General features: G+C 37.0%; 1 protein-coding gene across 5 annotated transcripts in view; it reads left to right on the forward strand.

Annotated features, from left to right (window-relative positions):
* DST (dystonin) overlaps nt 1-12739 on the forward strand; it is a 319817-nt gene that overhangs the window by 277414 nt on the left and 29664 nt on the right. For all 5 annotated transcript variants that reach the window (XM_059835839.1, XM_059835841.1, XM_059835842.1 and 2 more), the window contains 8 exons: nt 201-374; nt 1171-1326; nt 3271-3468; nt 3983-4111; nt 7312-7482; nt 8825-8980; nt 9210-9416; nt 11113-11232. In XM_059835839.1, coding sequence (XP_059691822.1) covers nt 201-374; nt 1171-1326; nt 3271-3468; nt 3983-4111; nt 7312-7482; nt 8825-8980; nt 9210-9416; nt 11113-11232 — 1311 coding nt within the window. The remainder of the gene's footprint in view (nt 1-200; nt 375-1170; nt 1327-3270; nt 3469-3982; nt 4112-7311; nt 7483-8824; nt 8981-9209; nt 9417-11112; nt 11233-12739) is intronic.

The following is a 12739-nucleotide window of genomic DNA, read 5'->3' on the forward strand; positions in this document are numbered from 1 at the left end:
TAAGATGTTGCATATTTTTTGTTAGCTGGGACTGTCTGGATTATCAGTGTCTTATAACCATTTTGACCCTGGAAAACAAACCTCCAAATTTATGAAAGTTGACAGTGATGCATTAGTATTGTAAATATTGTTGTACTATGCTATATTCAAGAAGATATGTTGTGATATGTTTATTTGTATTCTTTTTCTATTTACCATAGCAATTTAAGACAGAAGCTTATCAGCAGCAGATAGAAATGGAAAGACTGAACCATCAGGCAGAACTATTGCTGAAGAAGGTGACAGAGGAGAGTGACAAACACACTGTTCAAGACCCTCTCTCAGAGCTCAAACTAATGTGGGACAGCCTAGAAGAAAAAATTATAAATAGACAGGTAAATAAACTTGAAGGTGGGGGCTTTATTAATGACTTAAAGTTTTGAGAAAAGCTTTTTATTATGTATAATGTTTGTATCAATTTACACATTTGTTCCTCTTGGTTTGGAAATTACAGAACTATATATAATGGAATTTGAATTTTACAATTTATTGAGTTGGTTTTATGGTTTTTAAACCCTTAGCAGTATTTTTGTCACTTCCTCTGTCAGCAGTGCCCTGGCAAATCATTATTATTTCATTTTAGTTATTTGATGACATCTTAAGTAGCAGTTGAAAACATGTTTGTATGTGCAAAAGTAGTATTAGTTGCTGAACCGAGCACTTTAATATTAAACTGTTTCAGTGTTCTTTCCTTAAATTATCAAAGTGAAAGAGAGATTTAAAGACGCAGTGCTTTGAAGTGGGTTTTTTTTCTAAATTGAATCATTTCACGGCAAAGAAAAGGTTTTTAAAAGATCATGCACCAAATTGTATTTATATTGAAATTATGTTTTAAGTGATGAAAAACTGCTGTCATATCTCTGATGAGAGAACCTTCAAACTTAACTCTGTTCTGGTTACATGGGGTCTTCGAAGGTCAGGAATTTAAACCTGGAATGTAAGGCTTTACGGGGGAATTGCTAACTCAGCTCTAATTATGAAGCAGTTGCTTGTGTTGGATAACTGTTTCTCCCTGTTTTTTATGCTGTCTTATGCATGGATTCTGCTCTGGATCATGGTGATTAATGGTAATGTAAGCGAATTCAACAGCATTGTGAAACCATTTTATTGTTAATTTTACTTTTACTATAGCACAAGCTGGAAGGTGCCTTGTTAGCCTTGGGGCAGTTCCAGCATGCCCTGGATGAGTTACTGACATGGCTGACGCATACAGAAGACTTGCTGAATGAACAGAAACCTGTGGGTGGAGACCCCAAGGCTATTGAAATTGAACTTGCCAAACATCATGTATGTAATTATAATGAATATTAACTGAAATGTTCTTTTGATGTTTATCTTGGTGATGAGTCTTGTAGTAAAACTTAGCACTTGATAAATAATTCTCTATAGAGATTTTCAAGATGCAGATTATAGCTGAAATGCAAGCTTGGAATAACTAATACCTTTCACCTTACTCCTCCATATTCCTTCCTTCCTTGCGTATGCCATGCAAGTGGAATAGGTTTTAGCCAAAAAGAGCAGCTTACCTTAGTCTCCACCTTTATTCCCCTTAATTTGACACAGGGAACTCAAAAGTTATTGAACCTGCTACTCTCCCTGAAGCAATAAACCCCTTGATCAGTTCTGTTTAGGTCAGGCCTCACAAAATGCACGTGAATCCATTTTGGATTTAGAGAGAATTGATTGAAATGACAGTACACAGATAATTAAGGCATTTTCATTGTTTGTGGTAATGCAGGTATGCAGCTTCTGAAGCCTTTTGTGTGGTCAATTGGAACTTGAGTAGAGTAAAGTATCTACATGCCCTGTGTGACTACTGTTAGAAACAGGCCCTTTAAAAAAAAACCTAAAAAAAAAAAATAATTACAAATGCAGCTTCCACTCCATGAACCTTTTATATTCTTATCGAACGGAAGTGTTTTACTACTAAAGAGGCATCCAGACATCGTTTATGACTTCATCTACTTTCAGTGCTGAAGGAGATCAGCAAACACATGAACAAATCTACTTCCTTTTCATAAAAAAGAGTTTATAGGTTAGAAAGTTCACACAGTAGTGCATCCTGTGGTAGCCTGGAAAAACATCCATCTCTTGAATAACTTTGGAAAGAATAGACCTTGTTCTTAGTGAGCCTCAGCAGGAAGGAAGGGATAAGATGCATCTGCTTTTGTGGATATCCCTTTTTCCACCCTGCTAGGAAAGTAAAATAACGAATATCTTCCAGTGCTTAGCTTAGAAGAATAAAAGCAAATGTGATGCGCATTTTGTATACAAGGGCTAGATGTGACTTGCTGTTTCATCAAGTGGTCTGTATGGTTTATTTAACAGTTCCTTTGTATTTAGCTTTGTATTTTTTCCATATGCTAGCATTTTGAGGGAGGTAAGTTTGAACCAGACCCCATGGAAGACAGCAGTCATAAACTTGAATTTCTTGGATGAGGTTTACCAATCTCTTCCCAACCATTTTGCATATTCTCTTTTTTGGTTCTTTATTTCTAGTATTTTAAAGCATATCTTTTTTTTTTTTTTTTTTATCTTTCTGAAAACAGCATCCTTTTCCCAAATGTAGTTTTTGCATTTTATGGTTTTACTGTGGTTGGTGATAACAGATTTTCAACCAGATGGAGGAGGTCTTGTGGTGTTAGTATTACAATCATTTCCCAGTTTTTAGCACAGCTGAAGTGTCCTGGTAGCCTGACATAACATGAAATAAGTTGTAGACCTGAAATGCACGAAAAGACATCGTGGCAGTCAGGTTGTTGTATGGCACAGCAGACACATAGTATTGTTGTTCCTCTCTCTCCTCTCTTCTTAGACTACTGCTCCACAAGCAATTGACACTACTAGATATTACACTGTTTTCACACCTTACCCTCAAAAACAAAGAAAAATCCTGTTAAAGAAAAGTATGTAGTAAATTAAGGAAAGTGAAGAAATAATTCTTCACGAGCAGTACCAGAGATCTTTCATAATTTCAGGGAGAAATATATGTATTCAGAAGGAATATATTATTTTTTCCAAGATATAAAAATAAAATGTAGCATTTTGACAGAATGGTCTGTTACTGCTTTTGATTGAAGACATCTTAGTTATTAGCTTTAATTGGTAATACCTGTGCTGATGTTAAACTATTGCCTTGTCACTGCATTAGAACTAGCTCAGTCACTGTAATTGCTTTCATTCAATAACTTGTCAACATGGCCAGTCACACATACTGTGTTACAATTGTAGGTTCTACAAAATGATGTTTTAGCTCATCAGTCTACAGTGGAAGCAGTTAAGAAAGCAGGAAATGACCTGATTGAATCAAGTGCTGTTGAAGAAGCAAGTAATTTACAGAGCAAGTTGGAACTTCTGAATCAGCGCTGGCAAAATGTGTTGGAAAAAACAGAACAAAGGAAACAGCAGCTGGACAGTGCCTTGATCCAGGTGAACAGGAAATGATCAAATAAAGAGATAACTCAGAAAAAGTGTCTTTTTACATGAAAAACATAGATACATGTATTAGAAGTTGGCCTAAATCAAAACCGTAATGCAGACACTCCTGAATTTGGAGAAAGTTTGAATCCAGCTGTATCTTCCACAGCTGGCCACTGTCTTTTATAGTGCTGAATCAAGACTTCAGCTTTTGGGCCACATATTTTAAAAGGGTGAAATATCTGTATAGGTATATTATTCAGGGAAGACATTGATCTCACAGTTGCTCATTTAGCCTGCTTGCAAGATTTCCATGGGTTTTATTTTTGGTTTTATCATTTAGATTGGATTGAGCTAGTTTAAAGTTTGGTTTGGTTTTTTCCTTTGTTTTTTTTTTTTTTTCTTTAATTTCCTTTGATTATTGTAAATATCTTATTAAATCTGTTGCCAGTATACTTCTGCATCTGAGCTAGTATTAAAATGGAGAACATTTAAGTAGGCTCTAAAATGATATGGTATAATTTAGGCCCAAGGTTTCCATGGTGAAGTTGAAGATATGCAGCAATGGCTGACAGACACTGAACGTCAGCTGTTGGCATCAAAACCTGTTGGAGGCTTGCCAGAAACAGCAAGAGAGCAGCTTAATACCCATATGGTAAGTATCAGTATTAAAATGCTTTGCAAATTGCATTTCAGGACTAACTATCTTTCAAGAGTGTTTATGGTAAATACAGAGCATGTTCTATATATCACAATGTCTGTACAGTATCTTAAATTTTAATAGGTTTCGAAACAACACTGTTATTTTCAGTATAGGAAAAGTAGTCACGTGGGAGATGCCCAAAGCTGAGCCATTAGTAGTGTTGAGACAGAAATAAAAGAACTTTTGCATCCTTATTCTCAGAAATAAAAACAGAAAATGGTTGCAGATTTTTCAGTGATTTCTATTCTTCTTTTTCCTTCTGTCCCCATAACTACATTTATGCTTTTTCTAAGATATGACGATTAATCTAGAAGTGATCCATATTCATTGGACCTTGAATTAAGAGACTCAATCCTTTATTCTTTATCTAACCAAAACTGACATTAAAGTAATCATTAGCACAGATGTAATAAGGACTACTGGCTCATGAGCAACCTGGTCTAGGGGAAGGTATCCCTGCCCATGTCAGGGGGGTTGGAACTAGATGATCATTAAGGTCCCTTCCAACCCAAACCATTCTATGATTCTATGATATAGAGACTCTGCATTAATTAGAAATGGCAAGCTGATCAGGGTGCCTGAATTACTCCCTTCCTTTCCTTTCTTTCTCTTTAAGAAATATTATATGGATTTCTCTGCCTCCATAGTACCATAGAGCTTAAAAAAAGACACTTAAACTTGATCTCTTACTTCAAAGGAAGGTCGTTCATAGTGCTCCATTTATGTAAAATCATGCTGTGTTGTTAGGCCAGAATATTAGCCCAAACCCAGTGATCTAAACTCCTGACCTCCTGGCTCAGGTGTAAGAGTGTCCTTGAACTCGAATATGCCTGACACAGTTTCCATTAGAACGTTCCACTGTCATAGCTTTAATAATCAGATTTTATTTTGGAATGATGCTAAAGGTCATTGCCCACCAATGTAGGACACTTCTTTTTTTTCCTCCAAAATTTGCCAGTAACTACTTTTGAGAAGGAAAATAATTTACAGTTTTAAATTAAATCAGTTATGACAGGAAACTAGGACAAAACACAGAAATAACTTTGACACACACTCCCCCCCCCCCCAATCCCTCTCTTTTTGTCTTAAAGAAAAAAAATGGGGAAAAAAAGCACCTTTTGGGGGTGGTGGTTCCTGTGAGGGTGGGGCATAATCATGATTCCATGAGAGTCAGTGGAGCTCTTTCAATTTTTCATCTTGAAGTCAAGACAAAAAAATTTTCCCTGGAAAATTTCAGGGTTTTCTTTGGTACATTCTTTTACTATGCAAATTTTCTGTACTTACTGCACCTACAGATTGATTAGTTAAACAGTCTTTAAACTGAATGTAGTATTATAGTAGGAACAAATGTGAATGTGTCCCCAGTAATACGTACTCTATATGTACAATAATTTCCTAACTGTATGTGTACATTTTAACAGATTGTTACTATGTTGTGGGACATGATATAACTGCAGACATTGACTTGTTATCCTTTAATGTATATAACCCTTAAAAAATAGACTTGATTTCAGTTTAGTTAAACCTCAGTACATCTGCGCAGATATGTATAAAGTACCTTTTTTTTGGCAACTGAAATGCTGTGGGCACTTGTCATGTTGAATACTATTTATCATAAGTTCCAAATTCAAACTTGCCCCTAAGTGATACAAACCATGTTAATTTGTGACGTGTAACTGAAGAAGAAAGTTTTGCACTATATTTTGATTTGTTTCTCGTTGGAAATAATGTTATGAACCATCTTCTTGAGTGTAAGTTCTGTTTCTGCAGATATGAACAAAAGAGCCCTCAACCATAATCCGTTCATAATGGAGTTGAGATTGGGCAGCATTTCCAGCTAAGGCAGCTCCAGGAAAACAAAAGATAGGAAGAGACATTACAGGACACCAGCAGGAAAGGGGCTTAAAAAGAGGCCTTTTTGACTGTCCCAGAACATCCCTCTCCTTTTCTTAAAACAGTAATTTTTCTCAGTTCTTCCTTTAAAATAACTTTAATTGCTCCTGCCCTCTTAAGAGCATGACTGTACTGCAGAATTACTACTGTAATGAGCCCCTGTTTTAAGACTGAGCCCAGCCCCAGTGTTTGGGGCCACTCCTGCTGTGCCGTGTCCCACCTGTGCTTCACTCCCTATGTTTAGTCCTGAGAGGTTCTTGTGCTGCAGTAAAATAAGATGCTCTGGGGAGTTATGGAAACCAGAAATATTGTTGGGAGCGTAGGAGGAGGCAGGCTAGACAACACCACTTTTCGTAGTCCTCAGAAAGAAACCAAGGAAGCTTTCTGTCCTGTTTAAATCTCAGCTCATGTTTGAACCTGCTTCCTGCTTTGCCCTCCTCTGTCATCAGATACAACCCTGTGTACAGTATCTCTAAACCAAAAGAAAATGTTGGGTTGGGCTCTTGTCCTGGGAATCAGAGGAAAAAGTTCTTTTCCTCCTGTTTGCAAGCTACTTACTGCTCATCTCCTGGAAGACGTTCCTTATTTGGGAGTTTGCAGCAACTTTGTTGGTACATTTTGGATGGTCTGTTACAAGTATTGAACATGCCCTTTTGAGTCAGAGGGATGCATGGGAGCTCCCAGTCTCTTACCATCTCATCTTTAACATGGTTAAAAAAGAACAGTTAGTAGAATTGTTATCAGATAAAACAGTTGTTACCATTACTCTTCCAGCTTTCTTAGTATGTGTAAAATGTCTTCAGCGCTCTTACCTAGCGAGTGAAGGAAGATACAGACAAAACAAAAGAGATTATGTACAATAAAGCAGCCCTCCCAGGGTGTCCCACCCACTTTTAAAGGTGTATTTGGTAGGTCTGGGCTTTCAGCGCACTGTATAAGGCTTACACTTCTTGTGTTTCAGCTACAGATGGACTTTAAACCAACCAAGTTGTAGCAAATCTTGTGCAATAAGTGCATAGTACTTTCTTTGCCAAGCTTTGGATCTCCGAGAAAACATCTGACAGACAATACAAGTTCTCATTTCCTGAAGAATTGGTCCCTTTCTTTGCTCATTTGGCTTTTTATTAATTACATATGTTTCCTTTATTAGTCTTAATCATACCTGCTAAATATTGGGGGAGGAATAAATATTATACTAGCATTTGTAAAGACTATTGGATTTCTACCTGACTTATTTTTTTTGTGCTTTCTTTATGTAGGAACTTTGTGCTGCCTTTGAAGCCAAAGAAGAGACATATAAGTGTCTAATGCAGAAAGGCCAGCAGATGCTCGCAAGATGCCCGGAGTCTGCTGAAACAAACGTTGAGCAGGACATAAATAACTTAAAAGAAAAATGGGAATCAGTACAAACAAAGCTCAGTGAAAGAAAAGTATGTGTTTTTACATAAAAATAGAAGTGTAAATCATATATTTAAGGATGTTAATATTCAGTGCTTTTATGCATGCATACTTGCTTGATCTTTTAAATTTAAAATCAGTTGCAGAATTCATTGCTATGTTTAGAAAGTACTGGGAAAAAATGGGATTCACGAAGTTGATTATCCATAACTGGGGGGAGGATGGGTGAGAATGGCACAAGTTTGTTCCATAGAAATACGTTAACTGATAATGCTCATTTGGTAGGACGAGGGCTTTTCTGGTTTTCATTACTGTAATCATAGACATGAGAGTGAATAAAATTATTTGATCATTCAAGTTTATCTCTTTCTCAGTACAAAATTGCTGCATTAATTTTCCTAGCTTTTATCCATTTTTTTTCCTTAGAATTTCCACACGCTTGGCCTTCTGCCACTTACTTCAAGTGACTACCTTCTGTTCTAACGTAGATCAATGATTTCACTGATATGCAACATACGTTTCCTTATTTTTAATTTAATTTTGCTTTCATTCCTTCACGAAGTATAGTCCATTTGTTCTACCTCAATCAAACAATGAAGAATATCAATAATTACAGACAGAGGGACTCTCTGTACAACCCTGATATGTATAAAGCACAAATATTTAACTCACAGCTTAGTTATATTTTAAAGTAAGAATGCTGGTGTCTCTTAAGGTAGCTGTATAATGTAAGAATGTCAAACTAATTAATACCCAACATGAGCACCTTCTTGCAGGAAGCTGTGAGGTTGGAGTGCTCAGCTAGGCCAGCAGTGTAATTGTTTGAAAATCTGAGTGCTGTCTCATGATCAACAAAAATTCTGTATCCAAGATTAGTCTCTGTTCAGGCAACCAAAATGACAATTGGACTTTATTAAAAAGAAGTGATCTAGGCAAACTTGTTCTTTGTTTAGTGCAAGAGAATAAATTAGATGACCTCTTTGAGGCTCTTCCAAATGCACTGCCACCTTAGATTTCTGAGATTCTACTGGTTTTGTATTGAAATTGATAAATCCAGATGTCCCATTAGGATTAAGTAGTAGAAGATATAATGTTCTAATGTAGAAAATTTTATCGTGATACTAGGTGCTGTATTTTCTACTCATCTATCATACATAATTCTACTGTTATTCTTCTATTGATCTCCTTTAATATGCTCAAATGTAGACTGTCATTTTAAAAATCAGGAACTTTTGAGTTGGAAGAATGTTTTAAAATATTAAACTAAATGCTAAACTAAAATGGTTTAATCCAAAATGCTGAATGATAATGGTTTACTTGGCTGAAGCCCCTGCACAATATCAACTGCTATTAAAGTATGACGTATCTTTACAGACCAAACTGGAGGAAGCCCTCAATTTAGCAATGGAGTTCCACAACTCACTTCAAGATTTCATCAACTGGCTTACTCAGGCTGAGCAAACTCTAACTGCAGCTTCTCGGCCAAGTCTTATCTTGGACACTGTCTTGTTTCAAATTGATGAACACAAGGTACGTAAAGAAACAGATGTGTAATGTTTTTCTCCCACTCTGTGGAGATACTTTAACAATGTCCAAGTGAACCCTGTAACACTGGCACTCAGAGAAACATTTAATTTGTTTTAAAATTGCATTTTATAGTCTTTCTCTCTACATCATTCTTTATCAGACTTTTTTTTCAGTGTTTACCCAGTGCTTGAGCAATGTAGTATTCAGAGTAATTCTCTCCCTTTTTTCCAAGGTTTTTGCTACAGAAGTGAATTCTCATCGAGATCAGATCATAGAGTTGGACAAAACTGGAACCCATTTGAAATATTTCAGCCAGAAACAGGATGTTGTCCTTATTAAGAATCTGCTGATTAGTGTACAGAGTCGATGGGAAAAAGTAGTTCAACGCTTAGTTGAAAGGGGAAGAGCTTTGGATGATGCAAGGAAAAGAGCCAAACAGGTAATCGGACAACAGCTGTTCTACAACTCTTTGAACTTAGCTGTAATTACATCCAGACTCTTCAAGAATATGGTGCTTTAAAGCACTTTCAAGTAAGTCTGGGTTTAGTGTAACAGACACTGTTGAGTTAGTGGAGCAATTTCTGTGATTCAATCATAGAGCACTTCATTTGGGAGGTGAAAGCGTCATTTTCAACCCGAGCAGTGACTTCTGTCTGCAATACAGGATAGTCTGAAAGAAGAAAGTTACAGTATGGCTTCCAGATGTATATTAGTGCCATCTGTCCTCAAAAAGAAGTTTCACAATCAACCCCTTATATTTTCAAGAATGTGATGAACCCTATTCACTAATCTGTGGGAGTGTTCCTTAGTACATTCTTCTTGGGTTTACATTGTGCCCTGATTAATACTCATCACTTCCTCAGCCTCTTATGTTAGTTACTAGACCAATGTCTTCTGTGTGGTAAGATATCTCCATTTATTTCCTTAAAAAACTGGAGAGTTTTTTTACACAGTTTTCCTTACCAGGGAGCATTCATGGTTTTTTCCTTAGATTCATGTTCCCCCCACTGAGGAACATAAATGATAAGATGCAAAATGTGCGAGAGGAATCTGTTTAAACGTCAGTAGGAAGTTCTAGCTTCTTTTTATTTAAGTGAACATGACCATCCAAGATTTGGTCATGTTCACAGCCAAATCACATTCCCATGTTTACTGCTACCGCTACTCAGCTCATAGAGTAAGAACTTCTCTGAGCAGTATATTAGCCCATAAGCCAATCAAATGTTACTTATTTTTCAGCAGTTTCTCCTGTGTATTCACACACACAGCAGTTCTGCGATGAGATGGATTTCATCTCTATATCCATTTACAGAGCTGAATACAATAAGTTATTAATTTAGGATGACAGCTATCTATGCAGAGCAGGGAAGGAGTACTGAAGGATACTACTGGTGTCAAGACCTGATCCACAGCCCTGAACAACAGGGTCCAGGAGCCTTAAGAGGTTTCTGAACTAGTTCCTTGTGCTTTCATGTGTAGGCAGCCCAGGCAAGAAGAATTTTCAAAAGAGACGCGGAGAGAGAAACGACCAGCTTAGGAAAAATTAATCCCAAAGGGATGCCGCTTTGTGAAAGCTGGTTGAATCTTTGGTCTTTCCCTGCTTCCTTCCCTGAAACACTCTTTTTGTTGAGACAGGAAGGAAGATCAAGTATCTGTTCCTTGCCCGTCAAGATAGCATTTGATATAATGAGAGCATTTATGAGCATCCCAGGAAAAATCTTGGGCAGTCATCCAGCTGGGAGTTTTCCCCAGTGATTTACTGCTGTTGCCCCATATAGACAATAGCTAATCCCCATTCTTGCTGTATATGCTATTCATTACTAAAAATGTAGGAATCTAAATGACCAACACATCAACATAAGTTACCAATATATCTTTGAAAGATGCATACTAATTGTGCAGATCATGTACGCAAAAGGTTGCTAATTGACCTGGGAGAAGAAGAAGGGAGGCTAAGTCCAATGGGCACGTGGTTGGGCTGGTCCCTCTTTGAGAGACCAGGGAGAAAAATCACACCAAATCTTTCCGAAGTCTGCAAAGTTCTTGTTTGGCCTGTAGAGAATTGGTTTAATGTTTCCAGACTATTTTAAGAACCAGTGGATTTTAAAATCCATGCAAATCTCGCTTTCCTGCAGTTCCATGAAGCCTGGCACAAACTTATGGAATGGCTAGAAGAGTCAGAAAAATCTTTGGACACAGATCTCGAAATTGCAAATGACCCTGACAAAATAAAGATGCAGCTCGCACAGCATAAGGTGAGTCATGAGTGATGAAATGCAAAGTGCCTAGTGAGATGTAGGTGAGTCGTATCAGCCTTGTACTGTTCAGTCAGCAAAGGAAGTAGATTTGTGGCCTCACTACAATGGAGTGCTTATTAGCATCAAATTAAATGGTGATGTGTTACAGGTGGGGAGTGAAAAAAACTTTTCACAGTACCTGATCTGTGGGGGAATGGTTAACTATGAAGAGGAAAGACATAATAATACGGCACCATGGAAACTTTAAAAAACAAAGTAATGCTATCTCGGGATAGGAATCTCTGAAGAGGTTTTATTACAGGCTTTTTTCAGTCCTTAAATCACAATTTTAGCATCCAGTTATTTGGGTTGGGATTTTCCTTTTAATACTGCAGGACCACCTCAAAACTGAAAAATAATCTTGTATTTTGATTGGCAGTTGCTTTTTATGTCAAGTGGAAATATTAATTAAATCCTCTAGAAAGTACAATGACACCTTTAGTAGCAGAGGTTGTTTCTCTTCATGGGATTCAAAATTCCAGGACCAGCTTTCCACAAACCCAGCTACTGTAGGTGAAAATGTAAAGATCTCCATGATTGACCTGGCTTTTCAAAGAAATAATGAAAATGTAAAAGCTCTGTAGTTCCATCAGACAGAGCAAAAGGATGGATAGAAGAAGTCTCTACTTCATTTTTACTTTTGTAAGGAGCCTAGAATAATGTATTACTGAGGATCAAGTGGATGAGTGGTAGAATCTTCAGAGACAGACTGTGTCTCAAGATTTATCTTGGAGCAGTTTCATCAGAGACAGAGTATTGAAAGATAATTCATTTTTCTACATTTTGGCATATATATACTTCTACTTTTCATGTCAGTCTTACTGTTCTCCATTTACTCCTATTTTTTCACTCTCCACAATAACCCCAAGGGTTTGCATATCTAATTTTTCCCTCAATGTAGCTTCTGATGATTGCTTTTACCTCTGACAAGTTTTGCCATGTGTATTAATGATTGGTTACTGCATCAGTCTGCTTTATATTTTGATAATTTCTCAGTTTACATGATGATTTAAGTATTGTTTATCAACCAGGAAAATATTATCCTTTAATATCGGAAAGTTGGCTGTTGGTCAAGCAAAAATAGTTTTACCTATGTTTGCTGTTAAAACTTTTAGATAAAACCTACATTAACATTCTGTTACGCTAACTCTGCAATTTCAGTTTGTTCTGGGATTGCTGCTGTTGCCAGAATTTGAAGTCAGCGATGGGAATTTAGGAAAAAAAAAACCAACCAATTTTCTGTTAAGATAGTCTTTCTTGTCTTCTCTCACTCTGTCAATCTTTTAATCCTTCCACTCCTCTCTTCCACTTCAAACTCCTCACAGGCACAGTCAACACATTGTGACTTTGCTTTGAGGCCCTTTCAGGTCCTGAGGTTTGACTCTCTACCTTTATTCTCCTCCCCTCTTCTGAAATGTTAAACTTGATAATCCCACTTGTTCTTTATACCTACGGCCCAGTCTTC

This window comes from Gavia stellata, chromosome 2, assembly GCF_030936135.1.
Source record: "Gavia stellata isolate bGavSte3 chromosome 2, bGavSte3.hap2, whole genome shotgun sequence".
Classification (NCBI taxonomy): domain Eukaryota; kingdom Metazoa; phylum Chordata; class Aves; order Gaviiformes; family Gaviidae; genus Gavia; species Gavia stellata.